Here is a 27877-nt window from a genome sequence, read left to right as displayed (position 1 = left end):
CATATACAACAAGTCAACACTTCCTTTACACAAATCATTACCTATACAAGGACTGGATTTCATGCAGAGCATAAATTGGTATCTTGTTCCTTTATTTTGCAATTAACCACTTTTCTGTAACACATTTCAAAATGTAATCTCAAATGAACAATTTGATTGATGTAAATCAGCTCGCAGCAGACATTTTGTGTCAGTGCCATCACAGAAGAACCCGATCAAGGTTACTGATTTAATTGGCTGATGATTAATTTGCTGCACTGATTACAGAGGCTGAAATCGTGACTGATTAGCTGATCAGCCCTCCTGTGACATAAATGTCCTTTCAAACTTTATTATTCAGGAGCCACTTTAACTCTACGTGTAAATGTGGTTGGAAGGTTGCTGTGTCAGTATCAAGCTCAGCTATCTTTATTTTTTGTTCTTCATTCATTTTTGCTGAGCTTCTTTTCAAACCATTTGTTTTGCTTATTTACAGTAATATGTGTAAGTGAGGAAATAATTTCACTAAGATCTTTTTACTATCTTTGGTTGAAAACCTGACCACTGCTCTACACTGGAAGGCCTCTGTGTTTACTCTAAGTCTGTTTCCCCTTTTGTCTGTCTCCTCTTGCTAATATTCCTCTGTTTATCTAACTGAGTCTTCTTTCCTTTCATGCTGCTCTTTCCCACAACCCCTCTCTCTGACCCCTTCCCTTCCTCTGTCTTGTACTTGTCCCTGTCTTCTGTTTTCATCTCTCTCACTCCCCCTTGCTTTTTATTGGTGTGCCCCCTACTCATCCTCTCATCTGTACGTCTCTTCTCTCTTGCTCTCTCCACAAATCCGTCTTTCTGCCTGTCTTTATGTTTTACCTTCTCCCTCTCCATTCCTCTCCTTTACCCCGTCATGCCTCCACCCTTAGATGAATCGGAGGATGTCACCTCGGGGAGCTGGCTTTGGAAGTGGGCACAGGTCAGTCTTGTTGACCCTGCCCCGACCGTCTGAACTTGAATCTGACACTTGTTGGGGATACAAAAAAAATGTAAAACACACAATTCTTTGACATTTTCTATTTGTTGTAGCTCATCTTATACATAGCCTTTAAGACCAGTTTCACTTTCCATCCTATGAAAGTTGAAAATGACCATTGGATTAACTTAAAGTGATAGTTAAACATTTTGGGAAACACGTTTCTTCTGTCTTGTTGAGTATTATAGTTCGAGGTTAGCTGTGTCCCTCGCTAACAGTCTTCATGCTAACCTAAGCTAACCACTTAACACAAGAGTAGTATCAATGTTTTCATGTAACTCTCACAAAACAGGCTTATTTCTGAAAAATGTTCGACTACTCATTAAAGTGGTAAACGTCTCAGGTAGTGGTTAATGAAAGCCTGTGACATTTAGCATTTTCTAAAAGTACATTTTTTCATCTAGTTATTTTAGTATGTTCCGTGTTATTGGGTGTTCAGACTGGTTTCCCTTCTCTCCCTTCACTTCATCGTTCTCTGAGTTCATATCATTGACAACATGTCGTTATGAATGTCTGTTTATCTGTGTTTGTTTCTGTCCCTGTCTGTATCTGTTTCCTAGATTTTATTAAGGCTCTTCAAACTGTGCGTGCGTGCGTGCGTGCGTGCTGAGGTGTCCTCCTTTGGCATCAGACAGGAAATTGATTAGTGCAGCACTATCAGATCATGACGACAACGGCAACAATAACAACAACAGCATCAGCATGTGTTGCTAAATGACCATGTGATGTTGCAAATATTGAAATAATGTCTGTAACAAATCACTTTATTTTGTTTTGTTTCTGTCATTGGCGATGATGGGGATTCTCATGACTTAGACAGGCGTTAAGATAATGGTAATAACTAATGATTATGTAATGGTAATACTGATGTAAGCCTCTCAGCATGTCAACAAACTCAGGAATGTTCCATCTGTTTCTATAATACACGCTCACTGTAAACATGGTTGACAAGAAGCTCTCCAGAGCCTGTTCACACTAACAACAAACACAGAAAGTATACGGCTGTCCCGTGAACTCTCTAAAAAGGAATTGCAGAGACATCAATTCCTCCGCCATATGAAAACATACTGTACTGTAGTGTTTTGCCAAAACAACCCCAACTCAAGGTCCACTTACTTGCTTTTCCTGGAGCTATCAACCGTATTACACGGTCGTTATAAATGGATGGAGTTTGCTCAGTTGTCATGGAGACGGGTCTGTTGATAAACAAGCTCAATGGGTGTTATGATTTTATTCACAGTATTTTAAGGACTTTGTTGGCTCATAGTTAGGCGAACTACGTTTGTGGTTTTACTTGGTCCCAGGCTCTTTGGTTATGTAATATGTGAGGCATAAAATTATATTAATTTCAATATTATTACTAGATCTTAGTCATTTTACATGGTGGGTTTTATTAATAGCTTCGCTGCTCTGAGAAAGTGTGTTTCCTCTGGATTACATATAGAAAAAAAGATCTCTTGCAGAAAGTTGGGTATAGGAAAATCAGTACCACTCTCATATCTATATGTGAAGCTTGAGCCAGCAGGAGATTAGCTTAGTTTAGATTAGCATAAAGACTTAAAGCAGGGAAAAACTCTGACCAACCAAACAAATGTGAAGTTTGGTTATTAACACCTCACATCTCTTTTGTTTAAAACACTAACATAAAATAACAAGTTGCAAGTTTACAAGTAGTCAGTCATCATTCTGTCACTTTTTCTATAGCACAAAGCTCCCTGTAGGATCATAACTTGTGGTTTTTACACTTTGGTTTTTGTACATATTAAACAGTAACATGTAATGTGTTAATTATTGAGATTATTGCCAGGTTTAACCTTCAGTCAGGCTAGCTGGTTCCCCCTGCTTCCATGCTAAACTACTGATTTCCTGTGGCTCTGTCATATTTAACTGATCAATCTTAGAATCTAAATCTCAGCAAGTAGCAAATTTAAATGTATTCTCCCAAAATGTCAAACTGTTCCTTTAAGTTCAGGATACTAGATTGTGGACAATGTCACAGACAGCAGAATTCAGAATTGAATTTGGATTGTTTCCCCCCCTTTTTTTAATCCTGTGTAAATTACATCCAATCTACAAGTTTGAGAACACGGTTCTCTTTTGTTCTGTGTGCATTTGTTTTATTAGTTACTTAGACACCTTCCAGTAACAAACATGCACAACCAAAATAAAAACATCAGTTATAACATGTACATGTACTTTCACTAATAGGATATTTAATGATCTACTAGTCCTTTATAGATTTCCCATGGCCCATTAGCTTTTGAAATCTCTATTTGCCCATGAAGCCAATCTGTTATTGAATTTTGAAAAACAGTGAACAGCAGCTTTTTATCTAGCTGACCTCGATGTCCTTTTGACCTGTCCCCACTTATGTGGTATTGCGCATCTGCATAGCCTTGCAGCCCATCACATCACATGTTTGGGAAGCCTGATGGTTTGAAGCTTATAGTTCTCTGTTGTAATGAAAAGTTCCTTATGAAGTTTGGCCTAAGAAAACATTCCCCTCTCTCCTCTCCGCTCTCCAAATAATTTTCTCATGACCTCCATAGATTCTCTGAGAACAGCTCCACCAAATTAAAGGTGACAGAGCAACAATTATTCTGTGATATCAATTTACTGAAAACCATATCAGTAATGATTCAGCTTCCTGCCAAACTGCAGAGGAAATCGTGTTCATACAGTGCATAGCTAATTAGATTTGCGACTCGAATAGGGAGTCATGTAAAACTTGGTGAATTAATGGTCCCTCTGTATGAGAGAGTAGCTAACTGGTTCAGCATGCTGGGGCTGAACTCTCACATGACCTCAAACTTCCTGTCTGCTGGAGAGGGTTCAGTAATAGCCTTGTGAAATAAAGTGAAGTGACTGATTCAAAAGTCCAAATTAAACTGTGTTTTTGCAGATGATTGCTGAGACACTTCACATAATTTTGAAACTCACCTGATACTGAGATCTGATACTTTCATCTCGTACAGTAAAGTTTGACTAAGCAGCTCAAATGTAATGCACCCCACACTGCTGCAATATGAGAGAGAGGTTTGCGAAGATCCTTCATGCCTGTTTGAGTTGCTGGGCATCTGCTGGTGCTCAGAGGTGAACAGAAGTGGATGGCAGAGCGGAGCAGAACACTGGAAACATAGCTGAGATGCCTGTGTTGAGACTGTTTGGATTGTCGTGAGGGATTGGACTGGAGATTGGATTTGGATCGGACTGAAGAGAAGCATACCAGCTTGGATTGGAACACAAGTTTAAACAACATTTGAAGTTCAGCTCAACAATTTAAGAGACACCACACATGTTCATCTTTTAAGGAATAACGAAAGTGATTGATGTTGATGCATTCGAGAGTTTGTCCAGCAGGTTTTGAAATTATTTTATAAGGCGGTAGCTTGTTACAGGCGACGATGCAATCCTTTCAAATGATTAGTCTGTCTGTTCAGTCCTTTTGCGATTTCAGATTTCACCATCCGCGCATGCCAAGGCACTTTTACTAGCAGTCACGACGCTCCCAAATGGGACTTTAATCACATTGTAATCCAGCGAGCCTGATCACATTGCAAGTGGTCAGGCTGGCATATGAGCGATATAAGGAGATAGAGGAGGATTAAGATAAATACGGCACCAGGAGAAAACAACCTAGATATTTTCAGACCACTTGACTGACCGATGATTCAGTAATGATCTGTGTTATTGTCAGAAAAGCATGAGCATCCTGCCTCACCTTAATTTTTTGGTCAGGTTTTATCTATGTACTGCTGTATTCCTCTTTGTATCATTATAATTATTAATAAATTACCATACAAAAGTGTTTTTAAGGATCAGTTATGCTTATCATCTGTCTCCCTCTGTCTCCCTCACAGCAGTGACAGTGCTGCCATGGCATCAGGAGCTCCGGATGTGATGGCTAATCAGGAGCCTGCTGAGGCCCAGGAAGAGTGCTCAGGTAACAATTTTATTGACTGTTCATTTGGGGTTTCATCAGATAGATAATTTCATGCATTATTATGTATTCAGAGTGTCTCTGTTCACTGAAATCACATGAATGAAAACTTTACATGGTTTTACCCTACGTCATTTTTGCTTGAATGTGTATATAATTGACTAATAATTTTAGTTTCCATGATTATTGACTTACATGGATCTATTTGTAATGCACAGACAAGTGTTTAAGTAAGAGTTTAAATATTTCAACCCTATCATATAGGAAATTCTTGCATATAAATAGATCAACCAAGTATAAAATTGTACAAATGCAACTGTAGTATTTGCTCCAAAACAGCAGCAATCAAACTGGAAAAATTTAACTTCAACACCCAGAAATCCTTCAGGATGAGAAGATGGTACAGAGTACTCTTTGATGCCTTGTACCAAAAGACACTGACATGTATAAAGTGTATTTTTGTTCTCAGGTTTTGTTGTATTGGATATGGCGGCCCAAAAATGACTTGGGAAAAAGTTTGACAAAGTTTTTATTTATTCTATTCATTTATTTCTTTCCTATGTCACCTTTGAGACCCCATATCCAGGACCTATTGAGTGCATATTGTGCAAATCCTCAGGGTCCCACATTGTAGGCACAGCCACAAAAGTGGAACATTAACTTTTTAAACTTTGCATGTGATATAAACTCAGTCTCAGGAACTGTAGTTTCTGCCTAGGATAAAGATTAGACACTATATTAGTGTCAGAATAGGGTGGATGCCAGTACATGGAAGTCTACAATATATCAGCAATGAGATTTTATACACACACACACACACACACACACACACACACACACACACACACACACACACACACACACAGAGAGAGAGAGAGAGCAGAGATCAGGCCAGGCTTATCAATTCAGATCTCCTTACTGCTGCTGGCAGGAAATAAAGGAATAGGGAAAGCTATCATCATCTCCAAACACACACAAACACACACACACACACACACACACACACACACACACTGTCTGTACAGATAGACAGCAATATGCTGCTGATATGATGGGGACAAGGAAGAAGTGCATGGGGGGGTCAGAGATCTGTCTGTGTGGATGAAGCCACAGTGGGAATTTTAATTGGAGTGCTGTTGGGATTATCACAGACACAACATGAGCTGTGGTCCAACAAAGTGGACGATCTATCTAGTGGAAATCTATTATGTGTATGTATGTATTATGTATGTATGTCTGCTAGGTTTGGTGACTCACTTCTGATTGGTTTCTATAGTAGAGCTGAAGATCAGGTGTGACTCCACAGTTCATTGAGTGTACCATTCATGTCCATCTCAATCTGTTGGTGTTAACCCAGTGATGGTGCCAGACATACATACAGCTGCTCTCTGATTGGCCCCTGGTAGAATGAGCTGTCTTTTAATTGGATCAGCAGTTAGAGAGGCCTGGAGTCTTTAAACAGACAGGAGACACGTTTGGTGCTTCTTTCTTCATCCCTTTCATTCAGTTTATTGTCATTTTAAAGCAACTGAAATCTAGGTTTCAAATCTGAAGTATTTTCTTCTTAACTCAGTATTTATCACATGACGAATACGTGTTGGTTAACTTTTGGTTAAAGTTGTAATTACCTGGAAAAAGAAATTGCTAGCTAATGCTAGCCAGATGCCTCCTTTCTATAAAGCAGGAAAATAAATAAATAGAGCAGCACTTATCAGATAGGTGAAATAGCATGAAAAAAGTTGAATGTGTCGTAGGACTCATTGCTAACATTTGCAAGCTAAGCTAACCAGCTTCTACTTCCAGGTGGAATAGGAGCTCGACAGCTCACTGGGATCTCCCCAAGGATGAATTTTGCAAACAGATGGACACTTAATCACTAATAGCAGATAGCTTACACTGGGTTGACTTGTTAAAAGAGGGAAAAATGTTTCATTAAATGATGACGCACTTTAGACGTTGACAGTGTGTCTGCTAGCACACACTGTTATCAGTCAGCTTCTCGGAAACACCCACTCACAAGGCTTGACGGTTCGATGCTGTTCCCACAAATGCTGTTCCAAAAACGGTTTCATCCTCTTGTGAAACAGCGTGATAGCTGTAACATCTTAAGTATTATCATTCTTTTTCATATTTCCATAATACAACATTTCCAAACACAGCTAATCTGCTTCATCAGACCTGTGTTGACTGACAACACAAACAAACAGCCGTACAACTTATTCAAATACTGCTAAAGCCCTATCTACTTCAGGCCTTTGAGAAGAGCATGAATACAGAAATATCTCACGTGAATATAGTAACATCAACCTGTTCTCTATATGCATGAGACTGTACCGCATACCCTCTACCTCCTCTTCATCCTCACCTCTGCTTCTCCTCTTCCTTCCCCCCTCCTTGATCCTCCCCCTGGCAGTGAATAGAAAATGAAACGCATCACTTTTGGGGACTTTTTTTTTTTTTTTTTTTTTACTTGCCAAATGGAAAGAAGGTTTTACGTCCCTTCTGTTGCTCCTTTTTCTCACTCTGTCCACATTGTTCCCCTGTCAAAGGTCACAATCTCCTTATTGTGTAAGCTGAGGTCAGTTCCCCCTAATATTGACCTTAGACTGCCTTAAAATTCCCATGAGGCTATTGTGAGTATGAGTGTGTGTGCTCATGTTTGGGATTGAAAGAATGCATGTTGGGAAATTACAGTATCTATTACAATCACCATAGTGCTACACTGACCTTCCATTGAAGCGCTGGCCTTTTTCAGCTCTCTATGAGTGCAGACCTTTAGCTTAATAGTGTATTGTGCCTAAAATAGCACAATAAATGGCACTGACTGCTGGTGTTTCCCACTGATTTTTTTTCATCTTGGCAGTGCAGAGGCCTCTGAAGCGTCACCAAGAGCATGTTGGATGCTCCTCAAGTAAACAGAGCAGTTCACTAAGTGGTGTCAGACAAAAGAGTGGAGAATTTTCCGTCAACATTTCTTGACAAAAATTGGATGGAATTTATTTATAATGTGTGGCTTTATGGCAGCTCATCATAATAGCTATATATATGTGCTATATTTATCCATCCCTGCAGAAAAGACAGCTTGTGACTTGTAGCTATATTTGGGATTTTACTTTCTGTGTCTAAGACTTTGCAATAGCCCCTTACATGAACTGTATGTATGTAATAAATAATAACATGAATAAATTCAGGTGAATGGGAAAGTGGCCTCAAACTTTTACACCCCAAAGTACATTGTTAAATAAATCAGCTTAATCATTTTGTGACGTCTAGTTGAGCAAATGACCTAGAAATTTTAAGCATCTTGGCCCCAGCACCAGGTTTAGATTCCAGACATTTTTCAGCTCCAACCAGAAAGTATATTTTTAGGGAAAAGAAGGAATGCTGAAGGATCCCCCACTGGGAGAAGGACAAAAATGACAAAGCTAGTATAAAAAGAGTGTGTCTCTTTTTTTAAGTCTCTTCTAAAGCTATTTTATGGCCCAGAGATGTGAATTCTCAAAATAGTTAGATGTGTTGTTTTTCTTGCAGCTCCTCCTTTGTTCACAGTTCCTTTTTTGTATCTTTGCCTCTATGTTGTGTCTCAACACTGTACAGTCTCTGGGGGTTAATATATCCATATACAGGGACAGTATATCCATTCATTTCTCCACTGGAGATGATTCAAATGTGATTTTGTAACAATGAAGATTTGTCAGTCTCTGATGAGTTACTTTTAATTGTCTGTATTGTCGTGTTCATTTGCAATCCCTGGTCAAGTGAGAAGTCATGGAGTCTAATATTGTGTGCTAGGAAGCTGTACTAATGAGTTTCCTTTAGCAATAATAGAGGGTCGCCTAGTGAGCACAGATTTAGCATTACACATTAAATCATTGTCAGACTCACAATGGATGAAGAAAAAAAGTATCAAAATTGATGCAAAGGGACCCAAATATCGCCCTTTTAAGCCACACATTCTTTCTCCTTGTCGAACCCTGTTACCCACAATGCAACCACGACAGTTTGGTTAGAGATTCAGGTGTGTTATGCTAGTAGCGGCTAATGTAGCCTTGAGCTTCAAGCAGAGATGAGGAGCCGGCTACAGAGGTCTGGTAACCTCACTTCGTTCAAACAGGAAGTCTTAATCCCCAACTGCCGCTGACCTAAGTGACATCACTCGAGGTAATTTAGACAGACTTTCACGTGTAAAATCTGAGGGACTTAACCTTTTAAAAGCCAAAGACCAACCGTGCTAAGGTGCACCGTCACAGAGCTGCAAGCATGGCTGTAGACTTGCATTTTTCATGGTACTCACTGTGTAATGTGAATCAAGAACTAAACACTGAGACAGCCCTGTTGACTGTGGGGCAGAGAGGGGACCACTGGGCATTTCAAGCTCTGGGTGAATGCCCTGCTGACTGGAAGCAATGAAAGCCGTTTGTAGCTGTTTAAGGGGTTATAAAAGAGTTGTTGAGTTTTTCCACTGCGGCGCTAATGGACGTGCACTCACGGGGGGGGAGGGTTTACAAGCACAAGTCTGTGTGTGTTTATCTGTCTTTATGTCTGTGCACACACATCAGTCTGTGTGTGGTTTCTCCTACCTGGGCTTTTACCGCCAACACAGGGCTAATTACTCAAACTAGAGTTCATATGAGGGCAGTGCGTAAAGATGCTGTGTGTGTAATTTTCTCATTAACATATCACTGTGCAGTTCGTTGTAACGATTCACTGTAGTGCTGTCAGGAGGATGAAACTGTGATCAGGGTTTAACCACTTTCTTTCATCGTCTTTCTTTCTATCTGTTTACTCATCTCTCCTCTCAGGAAAGAAAAAGTCCAAGTTCCAGACGTTTAAAAAATTCTTCACCAGGAAGAAGAGGAAGGAGCCGTCAGCTGCTGGAGCCGACGTGGGGCTTAAAGCCAGCCAATCGAGCGACAATGTCAGCAAAACGTCAGAGAACAACACGCTCACTAGATCGGAGAAGGATAAGGGCTCCGGGTAAGATCAGACCCACAGACATACTGTACATATAGAAATACACACAGGAAACCGTGACTGCAGAGCTCTTACCTTCATACACACACTGCAAATGACGGGTCTAATATCAACAGTGTTTAGGTGTGGTTTATTTATTATGAGAAATAGATACTGCATTTAAACTGCTCCCTTTATCTCAGCAGCTAAAACACCATGAAACAAAAACAGTTCCTCTCTCCGTGTAGATAAATATCTCCTCTTGTGTTAAAAGGGCAGAGATAGTTTAAGAAAGGAAGATCATGTTTTAACATCCATCTCCTGTTCTGCCAAACTCACCTCAGTTGGAGGCTCATGACTTCCTGTTTTCATAAGAAGTGGAGGGTCCGTTCCTGTGGACGGTCCTGATTTCCTCTGTTTTTCAGAGCTATGCCACTTCCTGCCGTGTCTACTCTTGACCCTTCCTCGGTGTCACAGGATTTATCCGCTATTCTGTTTCCCTCCTCGTAATAATCAGTAGAGAGCAAACCATGAAAGAAAAGAAACATGTCACTTTATCGGTAATTGAAATTACTTTCACGGATTTCAGAATTTTAAACCCACGTCATAGTTAGTCTATGATATGCATTTCAAACCAGTGACCCATCAGGGCATCCCTGTATTCATTTCTCTTTATTTTGTTTACTTTGTTTTAGAAGCTGTGCAACATCCCTTTCTGCTTTGTTTATTTCTTCCTCTTCCTGTTTCCCAAAGGTCAAAGATCAGCCTGGGCAGCAAGGCCTTGTCACATGACTCTGTCTTTGTTTCTGACTCATCGGAGGCCAATGAGGCTCTGGGGGCATCTCAGGACAGCATTCACGGGAAAGTGAAATCACTACAGGTGAATACACATAAAAAGCACACCCGGTCTTTTAGTGTGGAATACGGGTTGACGAGAGGAGCCCAGGTTGAGCTCTCGTGTGTGTGAGTGTGTTCCTTAAGAGGTGGTAAGGTAGGTAAGGTAGTAAATCCCTCTGATGCCGAGGATGTGTAGTGACCCTGACCTCTGACCTGCCTGTGGAGGCAGGAAGGAGGAAAGAGGATTTGACTGCAGGGGTTAATAAGGAATAATAAACGAATAAAGAAGCACAGTCTGTGTGTTTGGACGTGAGGTCGTCTTTGACCCTGTGCTGCACTCAGCTGTCATAAGCAGTTTCGATCAATAAGGGAGTTGACAGAAAAACCAGAGTGGCACCAGCTGATCTCCTGTATATTTAGTTAGTGCGATTCCACCTCGGGGATGTGAATGTAGCATGGCATAGGCCTGCACTTACATCGTAGAGCCGCTACTAAGTGTAATGCCTTATGATGTGGTCAACGTGACAGATGAGGCAGGCGGAGCTGATGTGTGTTACAAAGAGAGGTCACGAGTGCAGCGTGTGTCAAAGCGTAATGAAATGACTGGATGACGATAAGAAAAGCAGACAGACGGGACGAATGTCTGTCACAACAGTGGTGTAAAACGGGAAGACGTGAGACGCAGACAGAGAGAGTGACCTCCAGTTAAACTGCTCCACTAAGCTACATACAGGGGAGTGAGAATTAAAACTACGTCTTAAGGGGATTTGCTGAAAAGGAAAAGTTTCTCCTGTAGCTAAAATACAGAGAAAGCGTTTGTTTGGGGCATGTTTGCAGAAGAGAGGGAATATATTCGTCACACACACACACACACACACACACACACACACACACACACACACACACACACACACACACACACACACACACAGGTGCAGGGTTTGTAGATATAAAACAAATTTCAAGCAAAACAACACAGACATATATCATAGATAAATGTTGAGGTTTTCATAGTTAAGCTAATTCATTTATTTGCATAAACTGAATTTACTGTGGAAAGCAATCTAATGGAGATTTCCTGACCTTAATCTTCACTCTGAGCTGGGCTGCCTGTTTGATAAGCCGAATGAGGTTGTTCCAGAGCCAAATATAAACACATTATGTAAGGATCAATATGTTACTGGGTGCGTAGTTATTAAAATCTGATGAACAGTCCAGGACTGTGAAACGTGTATCGGTCACTCACTGACGTTAATGTTAGATTTTGTGGATGGTCCAAACAGGCTTACGGACGCTTCCCAACAGCTTTGCTAGCATGTCCTGTAACAGTGGAGATACTCACTAAGCAAAATCATTTGACATAAAAACGAGTAACACACGGGTAATAAAAAAGAGAAAAACAGGAAATGCTTTGTCAGTCTTTTCAAAATTAAAGGAGGAGGGACAGTTCAGTACAGAGAATATGATGCTATTGTTAGTTTGTTGGCTTTTTTTTTTTTTTTTTTTTTAAATTTTTTGTCACAAATACCTGCATTATTAGCACATTTTAAAATCATGAATGAAGTCATTAAGGCACAATAAAGTCAGATTAATGTGCAGGTATCTGACTACAAAAACATAAAGATATGTCTGTGTCTATGTCAATTTTAGCTTCTTAGCACAACCTCTAACGTTGAAATAAGCGATTCCTGTGTCTTTATTAGAGCTGAAGCTCCTCTACTTGTCATTGTTTCAGAGTGACTGTAACAACATGGAAGTATTAACATTGAAAACTGTGTGTATTTCTTTTTATCAGGGACCAGGCATGTGCCAGTGTTCAGTCTGGTTAAAGAAAAGCTGTATTGTCCTGTGTTTGCTTTGCGCCTGAGTCAATGAGTCCTTGAGTGACTGTTACAGTGCGACACGTAACAGGCTGATAACAACTCTGTTAGTTTGAGTTTCTGTGATACCCACCCCACACACACGCACGCACACATACACACACACACATACACACGTACACACACACATAAACGCACATGCACACAAAAACCCACACACACACACACACGCACACACACACACAGTGGCTAAAATAAACACTTTCTCTGGTGAGTGCCGGCTGACTTTCCTCAAATGTCAATCTGTGTTAATGATACATAATCTATACTGGTGAGGATGTCAGGACAGTAAAAGCATACCGTTTCTTATTTATTTATTTTTATAAAGCTGTAGTTTATTCAACAGGCCGGTCAGATAGCGCTTCTCCATCTCTACACACACGTAATTTCTAGAAAACACCTTAACCCCCTTCTGTAAAATCTGCAAGTGTGTGTTCCAGGTGTTTGATTCTCAGACCGATTAAATACATTCAGTACATACAAATACAAGTCGCCTGATTGTGTTTCAGCTCCAGTTGAAGCAGGCCATCAGACTGGGCTCTCCTCCATCCCTGATGTGTGTGAAGAAGACAGATGATGCCGGAACCATGTCTGAGGATGACGGTCTACCCTGCAGTCCGCCTGAATACACCACACTACACACAGTCATGGTAACACATGTTATTTCCTCCTGTTACGTCCTCCTGAATGCTGCAGACTGCACTGCTACCACACTTAAACTTATTCTTTTTCTCTCTCTCCATCTCTCAGAATCAGGCTCAGAGGAACAGTTCGATCAGTCTGGAGGGAATAGACAGTGATGACGACCAGGTAAACACACACTTGAAAGAATACTCCTTGATTCTTAGCATGACATATGTGTCCCCATATCAAGAGTGATGTTACCATATATGTCACTTATATTACTATCACATATATACATCCTCTGGATATATGAATATATATATTCATAACATTTATGAAATACCCATTGTAAAATTTGTATATGTACATAAATTTTAAAAAGTCTATATGATGAATTTTTATTTGGTTTAAGATGTTGCGACCATGTGTGTTAATGATATTTATTTGATTTATATATGCAAGTTTATTAAAACAGCTTATATATAAAAAATGTTTATATATGTTTTTAATTTTGAACCATACTGTATCTAACAAGACATACTGACAGGCTTTGGGATGGATATATAGTTACATAACATGTCTACAATATAAGCTTGCATACATAAACATACACATTTGTATGGGCTAGAAATATATGTCAATATATGAAATGGTTCCAACTTCTAATAGTTTTCATATATAATTTTTACACAAATGTTTTTATTTGACATATACATAGTGTCATATATAGAAATTCAATATATGTACATATATTACATTTGTGTATGGGTCCTAAAACACAAGCAAAAGCATCAAAATCAGAGATACCTTTTTTTATTCCATACATTCTTCTTCCTTGTTCCTACATTACCATATTTTGGTCAGAGATTTGGATGCTTTATGCTAGTTGCAGTTAATGTAACCTTGAGCCGCTATCCTCAAGTAAAGTTGAAGCGTAGGCTACAGATGTCTGGGAAGCTCACTTCCTTCTGCACTGCCAGATTTTTTTCATTTTCAAACGTGTAGTCTTCAGCGCAGCCAGCATTGACTCATAAGACATCTGGCTGACATGTTAGCAAACAACTTCCCAACAGACAGAGAAATTATGTTATGATTTTTTTGCCTTTATTTGACCGCGGTAGTAGTTATACAGACAGTGTGTAGTGACAGGGATACAACATGTCATCTTTTGATCAACTGTCTAAAAAAAAAAAAAAAAAAAATCTTTGATTAGTGCAGCTTTTAAGTTTCATCTACAGGTGACTGACTGAGCCTCTTCTGTCAGGCCTTTAAATCAGCTTGATCCAGTTGGTTTGTTATGGACACGGTTTGTCAAAAGTGCAGGAAGAAGTCGGGAACAAAAGGAGCTCACGACAGGAAATCCAGTCTTTCATTTAGAAATTCCTGCCACAAAGAATTTAATATGTTGGACAAACGTACTGACAACGTAACTCCCACATTGCAATGCTAAATATCTGCTTCAAGGAACAAGACTGAATCCATAACTTCTAAACTCCAATACGTGAGGCTAAACAAGTAACCATCCATAGCGTTGTGGGAGAATTCCCCATCAGCAGCCAAACAGTGATCCTAGTGATCTCATGGTTTGATATGTTATTTATAAAGACCAGGAGGAGGAACCTTCGGGCTGTTTTGAGTGTGCAGCTTTGTGTGATTGTGTCATTTGCCTCAGGTGACCACAATGGTAAAAACATCTCATGATCCAGTACTGAAACACTACCAAAAGCCCCCCTGGCTTTTGGTAGTGTTTCAGTGATTAGACTGGATCTTTTTCCCTATTTCCCCCCTCTCTCTTCCACTTTTATCATTCTCCTAATCCCCATTCTTTCTTACTCTCTTCTCCTTTTACCCTTTGTCAGTCTCCTGACCTACTGTGTGTGCTTGTGGGTCAGCCCATGTGACTTAAAATGTCACACTTGCTCCCTAACGACACGGTCAGTTAAAACAGCTCACTAAAATGAGTACTTTATGGATGGACGTAAAGTAGTGCCAATTTGTGATAAGACAAATGTCCTAAAAATCTCAACTATCCATTTAGTCACGCTGGCTATAATGTGGGCTAAAAGCACAGTCAGCAAAGTATGACAAATGAGCATTTAATAATAGTGCAGTTTTAGCAATTTCAGAAGGATTTTGGGCACTCATTTCCCACTGAAGAGAACCACAAATGGCCAGCTACAAAGACATGCATGCAAAAACCTGAAAATATCCCCTTTTAAGTGCATTCCACACACAGGAATGTGGTCAAGGAGGACTGCAGTGACTTATGAATTGCAGTCGCAGTGGCATTTTCTGGAGCTTTTCCATCCACTGAGAACTCATGACAGACTTCTTGGAGACACACAATGTTTTTTTGAGATTTGAAAATGAAAATGAAGTTGATTTCACTGCAGCACTTATTGTTTTGAGCAAGACAGTTTATCCATATGAGACTAAACTCGGTCAAAGTATCTGGGTCTGTCTTAATATTTACCGTAAATAGAAAGAGTGCAGGCTTTTTCGACATATAGGAAGGACAGTGCTCAGTTCTTCAGTTTGTGACTAAAATATCCAGCATCATATCATCTTATGGTCGTCTCAACAACAGATATTTCTCAAGTTCCATCTGCACTAATCAATATTTCTATATTAGCAATGGATCAAATAACTGTGAGAAATGTTAAAGGAGTCACTTGTGGTAACAAACCCAGAGAATCATTACCCAACTCTGCCATTCCACTCTGCTCTACGGAGCATTTTAGCATCTTTCAGCTCATTGTTTTGTTTGTTTTGGTTCAATCTCATCGCTCTCAACATCAGCATCTTTTCTAGCAGGAGCAAGCAGCAGTTTTTCAAAAAGGGGTGATAAACCCACTGTATGCTACCTCGGCAAAAGCTGACAGACAAAGCTGGCGACTAGCTGGTGAACATAGCCTTAGCATTTAGCCGCTAAGAGCGGTATATTTTTTATCTGGAGACCAAAACAGAGCTAAAAGGAGAGTGAATATTGGACTCAGATTCATTAGGTGACTATAAACTTGAGTCTAATGAATGCTAATATTACTACATGTCTGCTAGATGTGTAAATGAGCAAGTGTTTGCTAACATGTTAAGTCATATCAATTTTATAAGGCAATACTGTTGCAGTGTTGAGTATAGCCTATGGCTTGTTTCTAAAAATGCCTGCAGGAGACATAATAGAGCTTTTGATTAAGTTAAGATCAATTTGTGAGACTGAAGATGAAGAATGTGAAAGAAACAGTCCCTCAAACAACCTTAGATCAACTCATTTCTTCCCATGGGACTGAAACTTGAATAGACATATCCTTCTTTCTGTGCCGGTGTTTTATGTGCTGTCTGGAAACACATAGTGTAATTAAAGTTTTCTTAAATAGAATAAGTCAGATTTCCATCTGAGGGTTAAACTTTCTTCTTCAGCTCTGATTCATGCAGCAACTTCACAAACACATACTGTTATTGTCATGTGCTTAGTGTGTGATGCTTGAAGATGGTCTGTGTGTGTGTGTGTGTGTGTGTGTGTGTGTGTGTGTGTGTGTGTGTGTGTGTGTGTGTGTGTGTGTGTGTGTGTGTGTGTGTGTGTGTGTGTGTTGGTGAGAGCCTTCTCCCTCTTTCTCAGTTTCCTTGTCTGTATTTCTGACCTTTTCTCTCTTTTCTCTCACTGTAATACTGTGTGTGTTATTCCAGTGATCTACTGTGTGTGTGTGTGTGTGTGTGTGTGTGTGTGTGTGTGTTCAGAGTGCATTCCACTGGTTTCTCTGGAAGTCAGCATGTCTGCTTGTAGTTATATTAACATTCAGAATCTGCCTCAGTTTGCCACACACACACACACACACACACACACACACGTTAATCTCCATAAATAAACAAATCTAGATGTCAACAAAGAAGAACTGTGCTCATATTCCTGTGGATGGCACATATTCTCCCAGTCCAGGTATGAGTCAGATAATTGAATGTGAGTCTTAAAGGGCAAGTTCACCCAAATCACAGACCTTGTTGTGGATAGTTTTTGAGCATTTTTGGTAAAAACAGTTCCCAAATACAGAATTTAGTTCCCCGAAACTGTCATTGCAATCCTTTAGTTAGCCCGAGCGTGTGTTGAGGTGTCAAACTGGGAAGAATTTGGATGAGGAAGTTGAAATAAGTCAAAACGTGAATGTGAAAGTAGAGAGAGGGATACTTCTCCGGTGATGACAGAGTAAGTGTTGGTCCTGCAGATAAGGACAGCTAATATTTATACAGCTGGACTTCCTTTCTCTCACTCTCTCGCTGCTGGTCTCGCTTTATTTCCTCTGGTTTTTTTTTTATCAGCTGCCTTCATCGTTTAAGTGAAAATCCACCTTTTAACACACTTGCACAACACTCCCTTCTTTCCAGGCCCGATGCTGGGCTGTTAAGTTTCATAACGCTGGAAACAAGACTAAGAGTGATGACTCAAATCTGTAAATTGAGCAGCTGTGTCTGGAGCTGCTCCACTGGGAAACAATGGGAGACAGACTTTGAGGATACAGTGGCGCGTGGATATAATTTCCTCAGGACATGGGTGGACAAATCCTGGTTTTTGTCAGCGGAGCTTCTCCAGATGATGACACACATATGTATATGAGTGCTGGTTGTTTGGAGTCCAGCTGTAGCAGGGGGTTAATTTACCTGTATTCACAAATGTCTGAAGAGTATTTCCTCTGTGAAACAATTTGTTTGTGAAACTTTTTAGTGAAACCTTCTGTCCGTGTTTGTCTCTCTTGTCTTCCCAGCTGTCCTGTGCAGCCTCCAGTAGAGCAATGAGCCCCCTGGTGGTTCCAGGGGACTTCAGTCAGCCGGCCAGTCCCTTCGCCTGTCTGGACAACTCTGCTGCCAAACACAAGCTGGGCCTGAGACACAAAGCCTGCAACAGGAGGAAACCTGCCAGTGTAAGAAACTCACACACATGCAAATATACTGACACAATCACAAATACACCCAATACATGTCTTTTAAAGGACCAGCTCATTTTATTACAACATGGGTTTTAATTTAATAGTTTTGTTTCATTCAGTTATCAGAAACTTCTTTCTTGGTAATGGCTGAGATCTGAGATATCTTGTCATCACTGCGACAGCTGGGGAAATACAAGAAAAACCGGCAGCTTAACCAAATCAAATGAATCACTTTTTTTTTTTTTTTTTTTTTTTTGGAAGTAAAACCAAAAGTAATAGTCCCCTATCCCAGAGAACATACTGTGTGTGCACAGCCACAATACGTACTGGTGGTCAAACTCAAACTAAGAAGTCAGTCTGTAAACTGTCATGAGTCAGTTTGGGTTGTAATTTTGGTGTTTCCCTCGGCTTCGGTTAACCTGGACTTGTGTACAGCCTGTTTCTTGCCCCTTCAGGCTTCATTTTAGCAATATTGACGTGTTACGATACCTCAGCCATTTACACGAAAAGCACAGAGTTATTATTACCAATAGAAACAATGACCAAAAATAAACACATAAAACCCAGGGTGTGTAAAAAGGGAATCATTCTTTAATCTTCCCCAGAGTCACATTTTGCCTGCTGCAGCAACAGCTCAGTTTTTCTACAAAAATCAAGTCAATATTTTTTATCAATTTTATGGCATTTACACATTTATAAACCCAATGAATGGGGTCAAAATGTTCACGTCTGAGGTTCATCCAGTCACAAACGAAGTGTTTAGAACAGCATATTCAGTTTTATCCAATTCCAAGATGTGTGTTATAAATTATGTGTTTATGACCTTTTTGCTGGATCAAAAAAGAAGGGGTGGAGCCAGAGGTTAGGATCAGCCATAGAACCGGTGCTCTGCTCGGTGGACCTCAGCAGCACAGATGACTGACACTTTAGTAGATTTTGAATCTTCTCTCTAACTCGATCAGTGATTTGATAACTTGATGGTGGTCTGAGGGGTAAATGATGATGCTGACATCATTGTTAATGTGTTGTGTCGATGCAGAGGCTGGAGATGAAAACGGAGGGAGACTCTGTGGTGGACGAGATGCTGAACAGCTCCATAACAGAAGCTTTGGAGGAGCAAGAACAAGAGATGACAGAAGGTCAGGAGGCTTTTATTTCATTCAAATCAAATGTATTGAAGTCTCTGATTATCAATATTAAAAAAGTTTATTGTTTAATCAAATTGAAATTTTCTATCCAGTCGGGGTGTATGTTTGAGGTATGACAGAAATTTAAATTTCGATAACCAATTATCCTTCTCAGATTGGAAAATGAAAAATTACTGCCAAATTTATCATTAAAATAAATCCTTTTCAGTTTGTTCCTGATCCTAACACTGCTATAAGAACAGTGAAACGTGACTATTTACGATCTAAAACTTTAATTGCACTAATGAAACATTTCCTGAGTTTACATAATGGTTAATTGAGAGATTTCAAAACGAGGCCTGGGAGAATCCTGTTATTGTGAACATTTTCAGTTACACTAGAAATGATCTAAAATCTATGATCTAAAATAATGAATTTAATTTTAATATTGGCAGCCACAGACCTCCATAATCTTGCTGCCACTGTGTGATATCAGATCGATCTCTGAGACCTTTTGTTTCTGCCTGTAATCCAGCTGTAAGTTTTGATGACCTGAAACCAAAAGTGAAGAGGGACGAGGAAGAAGGAAAAGAAGAAGAAGAAGAAGAGGAGGAGGAGGAGGAGGAGGAGGAGGATGAAGATGAGCAGGAGGAGGAAGAGGAGAAAGAGCAACCACAGCATTCCAGACAATCCCTGTTGAGAGATAAGGAGGAGAGGGAGGAGGGAGAGGATGAGCCGGAAGCTGAACAGGATGTTTCTCACAGCCCGGACACTTCCTCTCCTCCTGAGCCGAGTCTCTCAGAGGAGGAAGCCCCCGAGGCCCAGCCCCTGCCCTCCTCCAAGCCCAGCTCCAGAGCCTCCTCTCTGGACAGTCCCAGGTGACTAGACATGATTTCCTCCTTGTTCTCTCCTCCTCACAGTATGAATTATTTTTGTTATCTTCCCCTGGCAATCTGACGTCTTTTGATTTCTGCTTCCAGAGTCACACCAGAGCCCCCTGCTGGTCCAAGAGAGTATCTACTCAACCTTCCGAGTATTTCCTACGGAGCAGAGGAGAACAGAGGTGGAAGTGAGTTGGCACTGAGAGCAGAAGAAGATGGAGTCCAGGAAAACAGGGAGGAGGAGAGCTCCTTCTTACAGGAGGTACTGAGTTCCCTGAAAACTCCTCTCGCATCTTCCTCGCTGGGCGTCGCCACTGAGGGCGTCGTCCTGGAGATGAAGGAGGTGACAAAGGAAAAGGAAGAAGAAGAAGTAGAGATAGAAGATGGGGAGGAGGTGAAGGAAGAGGACGCAGAGGTGGATGAGCATGTCGGATATCAGACTGCTCCGTCGGCCCCTCTGGTGGGTCACACCACCGAGGAAGAGGAGGAGGATTCCACTCCTTCCTGTCAAGAAGAAGAGGCAAAAAGTGAAGATGAAGAAGCAGAAGAAGAAGAAGAACTAGTTGTGGAACGATTCGGTCCACTTAGTGTATGTATTTCTGATTTAATTTCTAGTATTGTGATTTAAGTAGCTTTAAAAAATTATTACCAACTACTGAACTGTAAAAGTTGTCATGACTACTTGCACCTCTTGTACATGACACTGATACGGTGACCAAATATTACTTTTACTTTACGTTTCAGAATAAGTATTAATAAGTTCATAAATCATTTGAATAATAAAGCATTTTAAATGAAAACAATAAGCTCAAGAGGCTCAAACACTCTGTAGAAGTGAAGTGTGAAACTGTAGAGTCAGGAGATAATTTTCTGTGGGTTTGTCACTACTAGCAACAGCTTTCACAGTGTTCACATTATCCAGTAAGTCCTCCATATCTCAAGAGCCAAGACGTTGTTTTCCTTGCACTTCAGAGCGACAGAGAGGAGGGTGGGATGGGGAGGATGACATCATTTGTCCGTGCTTTCCAAAACTGCTGCAAACCACATTGAAAAATATGTTTATTTTATGATGTGACATCTCTTTAGTTAAAGCTTTGGTTAGATTTAGGTCAGAAAACAACTTGGATAGGCTCAGGGAAACATCGTGGTTTGGCCTGAAAAGACGAGGTGCGTCGTCATGGTTACAATATGAAAAGCGGTTAAGGTTAGGGAACAATTGTGGACACTCTTAAAAAACAGACCTCTGCTTTTTCTTATTTTTCTCTCTCCTTTGTTTTCCAGCAGGACGAAGAAGAAGAAGAACAAGTAGAAGCAGAGGAAGAGGAGGTGGAGGAAGTCAAACCTGAGGAGATATATGATATACTTACAAGAAAAACTGACATCCAGGAACATGAGGAAAGACAGGAGAAAGAGAGCGAGGAGGCGATTGAGCTGGAGAAGGAGCCAGAGGTGGAGGAGGAGGGATGGGAGAAGATAGAAGAGGACGAGGAGGAGGTGAAGGCCAAGGAAGTAAGCATGAGGCTGGAGGAGGCAGAGGAGGTAACTGAGGAAGAAAGGGAGGACGCAGAGGAGGCGACGGAGACCTTCTATGATGCAGCAGTTGAAGAAGTTGGAAATGCCATGTCATTGCAGGAGGCAGATGAAGGTGCAGACGACACTGTGTACGCCGCGAAACACACAAGTGATGATGAAACCCCGACAGAACCGGCGGATCAAGTGCTCGCCAAAGTGCTGGAGGGGCAAGAAAACCGCGAGACAGCAGAGGAACGTGTAGAGATCGACCACTCAGAAGAAAGATCAGAAGAAGAAGAAACAAACCAACCTGATGTGGATGAAACTGAACAAGAAAATGTAGAAAACTCCTATTTAGACACCAAACAAGTGGAAAAAGATCAAACTGAAGCCACAGAACAAGCTACTGTTTCCTCCAAGCTGCCTTCTTTGTCTCTTCCAGAGTCACACCATGACACCCAGTCTCCAGACAGTGGCACCGTCTCTCCCAGTAAGACCAGCACCACCACTATCCACATAAATCTAGTCTCTCCCAGCTTCGAGAAAGTCACACCTTTCTTCCCACAGTCCCCAACCGCTGGACATCTGGGAGAACATGTCACCGGGTCACCTTCTCACGAACAGCATGCAGCATCCAGAGATGAAGAACGAGCTGACGCCGTGGAGGAAGTAGAAGAAGAGAGACAGTCCGCCCTGGAAGAACAAGCCACACCTCCTGCCTCAGTGGAGGAAACAGTCAACCAGCCGTCCAGTAGTTCAGATCAGATTAAAGCCCGCTTCACCGTCGCCCCCGCCTGGCAGAGATCACAAAGTCTGACTCCTCCCTCCTCTCCACCCGCCTGCGTCTCCTCTGCGTCATCTGCCTTCACAGCGCATGGAGGTGAGGAGGTGGAGGCTACAACCAAGAAGGATCCAGCTGTGAAAGCAGAGCCAGCGAGTTCAGCTAAGGTTGAGCTGGTGTTGAGTCCTGGTAGAGCGAGGAACGCTGAGAGCGCCGCCGCCAAACCGCAGAGCAATGCATCTCCATCCTCCGTTAAACCTCAGACCTCAGCTGCTGCGAGCACAGAAGGTAGAGACATTAAACATGATTATTGGTATCATTTTATAAGTTGCTTCTCTCGTTGTCTCTTCCAGGGTTGATTCAGTGTCCTCAGCTGTAATCACATGTCCTATTTTCACTATGACCCACACCTTCTGTTTTCCAGTCACATGAGCTGAAATGTCTGTTTGACTTAAAATAAAATCCAACCACAGACCGACTTTTCCACCTCCCACCTACAGAGAGCTCAGTCGTGGGGGAGGGAAACCCCGACAATCCGTTCGGAGTCCGGCTGAGGAAGACGTCGGCTCTGCAACGCTTCAGCTCGGAGGAGGAAAACGCAGAGGTGACGGCCCCCGACTGTGTTGTTGTTGTTGTCGTTGTGGTTGACTGCTTGTTTCTGAGTGCGGTTTTAAATGTTTTATGATTTCATTTATTTCATTTCACACAAATCAGAAATAAAAATAGAACATAAGTATACAAACATGATAATAGCAATGGGTGAAAATGGGACACCCCAATAAGCCTCAAAAGCTTGTGAGCAGGGGCCCAGTCCCTGCACGTACCAAATACAATTTCAGCCACAAAATACTTAAATCCTAATAATAATAACAATAATGATAATAATAATAATAATAAAAACTAAATGGTCAAAACATCTATCCCATCAGTCCATATATCTATTTAATAGGCAAGACACACGATCAAAACAAACGGATGTGGGTGCCTGGATCAAGCCCACACATTGAACTGTTCTCGTCTACTCCCGAGAAGACGTTTGCTGGAGTTTATGAAGTTCTCTAAACTAGTTGCCTGTGCCTGATGCATATTGATGAGCCAATCAGCAACTGCCAAGACATATGTGATATTTGTGGGGCTAGTTCCCTCTATCCTCTACCTGCAGTCGTTAAAATGAGACAAATAGAGTTTGAATGCGGAGTCAATGAAGGAGGCAGGGAACAGATCATTAGCTTGTTAGTCTTTATTTATTAACTATCTGGTTTTCTCTTATTCAGTCTCCCATCGAGTCTCCAATTCAGCCAACCAGCTGTAAACCTGAGCCGCCGCAGCCAATCAGCGTGAAGCCCTCTGTAAGTCAGCCAATCAGTAACAAGCCTGCCCTCCCCAAGAAGCCAGATGTACATGGAGACAGTGGAGGAAAACCCAAGCGTATCTCAGGTGTGTATGTATATGAACACAATGATTTACAGCTGTCTTACACATACAGTAAGGTGCTCAGCTGTAATAGTCCGACACTTGGGTTAAATCAGACATCGGCCCCTGGCGTGACAGTGTATCTGCTGTGTTATCGATTCAGACCCAGCTGCAGCTCGTGGTGTTTCTGGTGGACCCGATTCTCCCAGCTGGATCTCTGTGGCCAAACAGAAACAGAAGATCTATAAGGAAAACTCGCAGGATGAGATCACAGTCAAGAAGGTAAACTGTGTGTGTGTGTGTGTGTGTGTGTGTGTGTGTGTGTGTGTGTGTGTGTGTGTGTGTGTGGTCATACATGTCTTTTATGTGGACTACAGAAGTTGTCATGAAGGCGGGCCAAAGGAAAACACCAGTGTTTAGGTTTGTGTTTCCAACTGTCTAAAAATACAGTCCTCAGCTGGAACTGCGTTCAGATCATTGTCTTCGCTGTTGGTTTGTCCCCTCTTGCTTCCATATATGTGCAGTACATCACCACACATTTCCAGCCACTTGGTGTTCTAGACATCAGCGTTTATCCAGAACCTGTATAAGTGACTGTGCTGCCCTCTGTTATCAGGAGGAACAAGAGAGGAAGCCTTCACTGCCCATGTACGTCAGCTCGGCTGCGAGCAGGGAGCAGAGCAGCAAGACAGCTGAATCCAACAGCAAAGGTCAGAACACACAAACACACACATGCACACACACATACACACACACACACACACACACACAGGTCAATAAACTGGATTCACTTTCAAAAAACACATCAATCGCAGCGTGGGAGCATTTCAGCTGGCTTTATTTTGGTTCGTACACTTGAACATATGTAATCCACTCTACAAGATGAACACACATCAGATGTTTCTAAAAGTGACCACTTCACTTGTTGTTTGTTCAGACTTGTTGCATGTCGGTTGGTTTTGACTGGTGTAACACTGCCCTCCTCTGTTCAGTCTCTGCCACTGCAACTGATCCCACTACACTCACCGTGGTTCACCTTTTATTACCAATCATAATGTGTGCTGGCTGAGCTGATGTGTTGATTACACATCACAGCCGACATCGCTGATCAGGCTGGCAATTTGACCGAAATACAGTGTTTTTTTTTTTTAATTGATGAAAAAGTATAATTGTTAAAGAATACAAATTATAGATGTGGGAATGGTAAAACCCTCCTGGTGTAGAATAGAGAATAAAGAGGGAAAACAAACCACAGATCACCACACTGATGAATTGTGCTGTTTTACATAATATGACTGTTCTTCTCTCCGCTGTGTAATCAGTGTGATTGCTTCTTATTCTCCTGCGCCTCTTTCGCTCACCTGTGACTCAAAACTGATTATGCTCCTGATACCACGCATATATTGTTAAATATATAATTTGATACAGGTTCCTGCATTTGCATAGAACTGCATATTTATTGAGCTCTTCCTGAAAATCACACACTATTGGTATGCATCTCCTCCTGCAGCTCAAATCAGGCGTAAGTCTTTGTCGGTGGCTGCCATGATTGATAGAGTTTTTATTTACTATTTACTATTTAATAATAATCCCATAGGCACCCATTGTATTTCTATCTTGATCACTGTATACAGCACAGACTCCATTCATATTTTACAATTTCCATTATTGCACACAGATCAACTGTGCATGAGGTCATTATGATACCATGTGCAGCTAATGCATTATTATGAGTGGTGAATGGTTGGAAGTCTATATATACATTGCATATATACAGTAACTCATTACACAGTACAAGTACAGTTATTAAATCCTTATGTAGACGTGTTTTAAAGCCTCCATTCACGTCCTCTACACGTCGCATCTACAACTCAGCAAATACACTAAGATCAATGAGTTTTCATATGATTATAAAGTCATCCAAAGATCAGACCAGTCTGCATCACTGCTTCTCTACTTTGTCTGTGTTTGACGTGTGTGTGTGTTTCTTTTTTTCCTCCAGTGAGTACGTTGGAGATCAATAAGCCTTCAGCGTCTGTAGAGAAGGAGGCGAGGAGAGCTCTCTCTCCTCCAACTCCAGTGCCACCTCAGCCTTCAAAAGCCCCGTCGCTGCCCTGTCCAGTCCCTCCGAAACCCCAGGTTCCCCCGGCCAGCACAAAACCTCCACCCCAACTCAACCCAGACCACAAATCCCTGTCACCCCCTACGCCGGTTCCTGTTCCCCAAAAATCTCCCTCCTGCACAAGCCCTCCGTCTCTCTCCAAAACGGCCTCCTCCGCACCTTCCTCCAAGACGCCCCAGCCCCAGAGTACGACGGCCTCCCCCACTTCTTTTTCATCGAGAACCGCTCCGGAAAAGCCTGGTTCGAGAGCTCCGGGTCTTTCTGGTCAGAGCCCGTCCTCCCAGCGAGGCCCGCCTCCCCCTGCTTTGCCCCAGGATGAGCCTCCATGGATGGCGCTGGCCAAGAAGAAGGCCAAAGCCTGGAGCGAGATGCCCCAGATCGTACAGTGACGGGCCAGGTTTAAGTAAGTTTGTGTACAGGGGCCTGAGCAGGCTCAAAAGAGGACTGAAGAGGGTCACATCTGAAAGGGGGTTGAAGTGGGTCTGGATGCGCCAGAATGCATTTGCACACAAAGAGTTGTTGTTGTTGTCTGTTGTTTTCTTATTGTCCTGGCTTCAGGCTTCAGATTGGTAAAAACTCTCCAATCACGCAGCTAAAGACAGGCTCTGTTTAACCCCCGTCTCTCTTCACGTCCTTCTGTTGTACAGTCGTGTTTTCTAAATGACAGGGTAGGACCCCCTAAAGTTAACGCGTCTCACTTAAAGTGGATCCAGATTTTTCTTGTTTTTCAACAGTCTTAGTATGCTATAAGGTGCCTGAATGAGAGAAAATATAACAGTAAATATTATTTTTGATTCCAGCTGATATCACATAACATTTCAGGGAAGGAAGAAGGACACTTTATTTTATACAGAGGAAACTTTATTCACAGAAGAACGAGACAAATTAAATCTTGGGGTTAGCAATTCATTTTAGTCTGTCTGAAGATCGAGTGGACAGGGTGCTGTTTTTCTGTCAGTCTCAGTGTGTGTGTGTGTGTGTGCGCGTGTGTGTGTGTGTGTGTGTGTGTGTGTGTGTGTGTTTATTTTAAGGCAGTGATACATGCCCACATTTTGAGGAATGCTGAAAATCGTCATGTCCAGAGAGTAAAAAACGGGACAACATTCAAGTTAAGCTGGAGGAAAAAATGTGCTGAACTAACTGCTGCTGGTCATGAGTTCTGGTCACGGCTCCTCTGTGTATCAGGTTCTGTAGACAAATATATTTCCTATAACGTGATCCACAGATACTAAACTAACCATGTTTGTTGTGTTAGCGAGTGCCGAGTGTCTCCAACATGTTTCAGGTTTTCAGTGTAAATTATATTTTTAATTTTCTCTTTTGATATTTTGAATACGTAACTCCAGATCATCTGTCAGCGTCCTACAGAAATCTAAGAGCTCCAAAAAGTCAGCTGTTCAGGAATTTAAACAAAACTATCATTACACTGACCGTCGTGTCTTTTTAATATTTTTTTACTGCATCATCATGTTGGCAGCGTGTTGTGGGTTATTAAATGTTTTCCAATTACAACCAAGCGTGTAAATAAATCAATAGACATAATTAACTACTTGGAGATTGTTTGTTTGTTGCAGGATGAAAGTTTCCTTCGTATCGATTAATTATCTATCACACAGTAACTATATATGTTTTATGCATTTTGTTTTATTTTGTATTGCCTTTTGAGAATTTGTCTTGTACATAAAATGTGCAGTAAAGAACAAATTAAATCACTTTTTAACGTGTTTTTATTTGTCATTCGTCTGAATGTCGATACACAGTTTCAGATATGGAATCATAAAGGAAATATATTTCAATTTTTTATATATTTTCTTACAGCGTAAAACAACCGAGAGGAGCCATCCACTGCACAATATATCACCATGCCTAACTGCCTGATGGAAAC

At 41.3% G+C, this 27877-nt stretch overlaps 1 protein-coding gene across 1 annotated transcript in view; it reads left to right on the top strand.

Annotated features, from left to right (window-relative positions):
• LOC111226703 (probable serine/threonine-protein kinase kinX) overlaps positions 1–27657 on the top strand; it is a 37341-nt gene extending 9684 nt beyond the window's left edge. Inside the window, exons 2-16 of the mRNA XM_022751988.1 lie at positions 4867–4949; positions 9749–9923; positions 10653–10779; positions 13126–13266; positions 13367–13426; positions 17995–18150; positions 19196–19295; positions 19876–20161; positions 20264–20753; positions 21446–22745; positions 22958–23061; positions 23732–23894; positions 24034–24152; positions 24487–24580; positions 25873–27657. Of these exons, the coding sequence (XP_022607709.1) occupies positions 4867–4949; positions 9749–9923; positions 10653–10779; positions 13126–13266; positions 13367–13426; positions 17995–18150; positions 19196–19295; positions 19876–20161; positions 20264–20753; positions 21446–22745; positions 22958–23061; positions 23732–23894; positions 24034–24152; positions 24487–24580; positions 25873–26381 (3907 nt within the window). The 3' untranslated portion in view covers positions 26382–27657. The remainder of the gene's footprint in view (positions 1–4866; positions 4950–9748; positions 9924–10652; positions 10780–13125; positions 13267–13366; positions 13427–17994; positions 18151–19195; positions 19296–19875; positions 20162–20263; positions 20754–21445; positions 22746–22957; positions 23062–23731; positions 23895–24033; positions 24153–24486; positions 24581–25872) is intronic.
• The last annotated feature ends 220 nt before the right edge of the window (positions 27658–27877 follow it).

Source organism: Seriola dumerili, unplaced genomic scaffold, assembly GCF_002260705.1.
Source record: "Seriola dumerili isolate Sdu_G_001 unplaced genomic scaffold, Sdu_1.0 BDQW01000161.1, whole genome shotgun sequence".
In the NCBI taxonomy this organism is placed as follows: Eukaryota; Metazoa; Chordata; class Actinopteri; order Carangiformes; family Carangidae; genus Seriola; species Seriola dumerili.
Note: the sequence above shows the minus strand (reverse complement) of the source record. Positions and strands in the feature narration are given on the sequence as shown.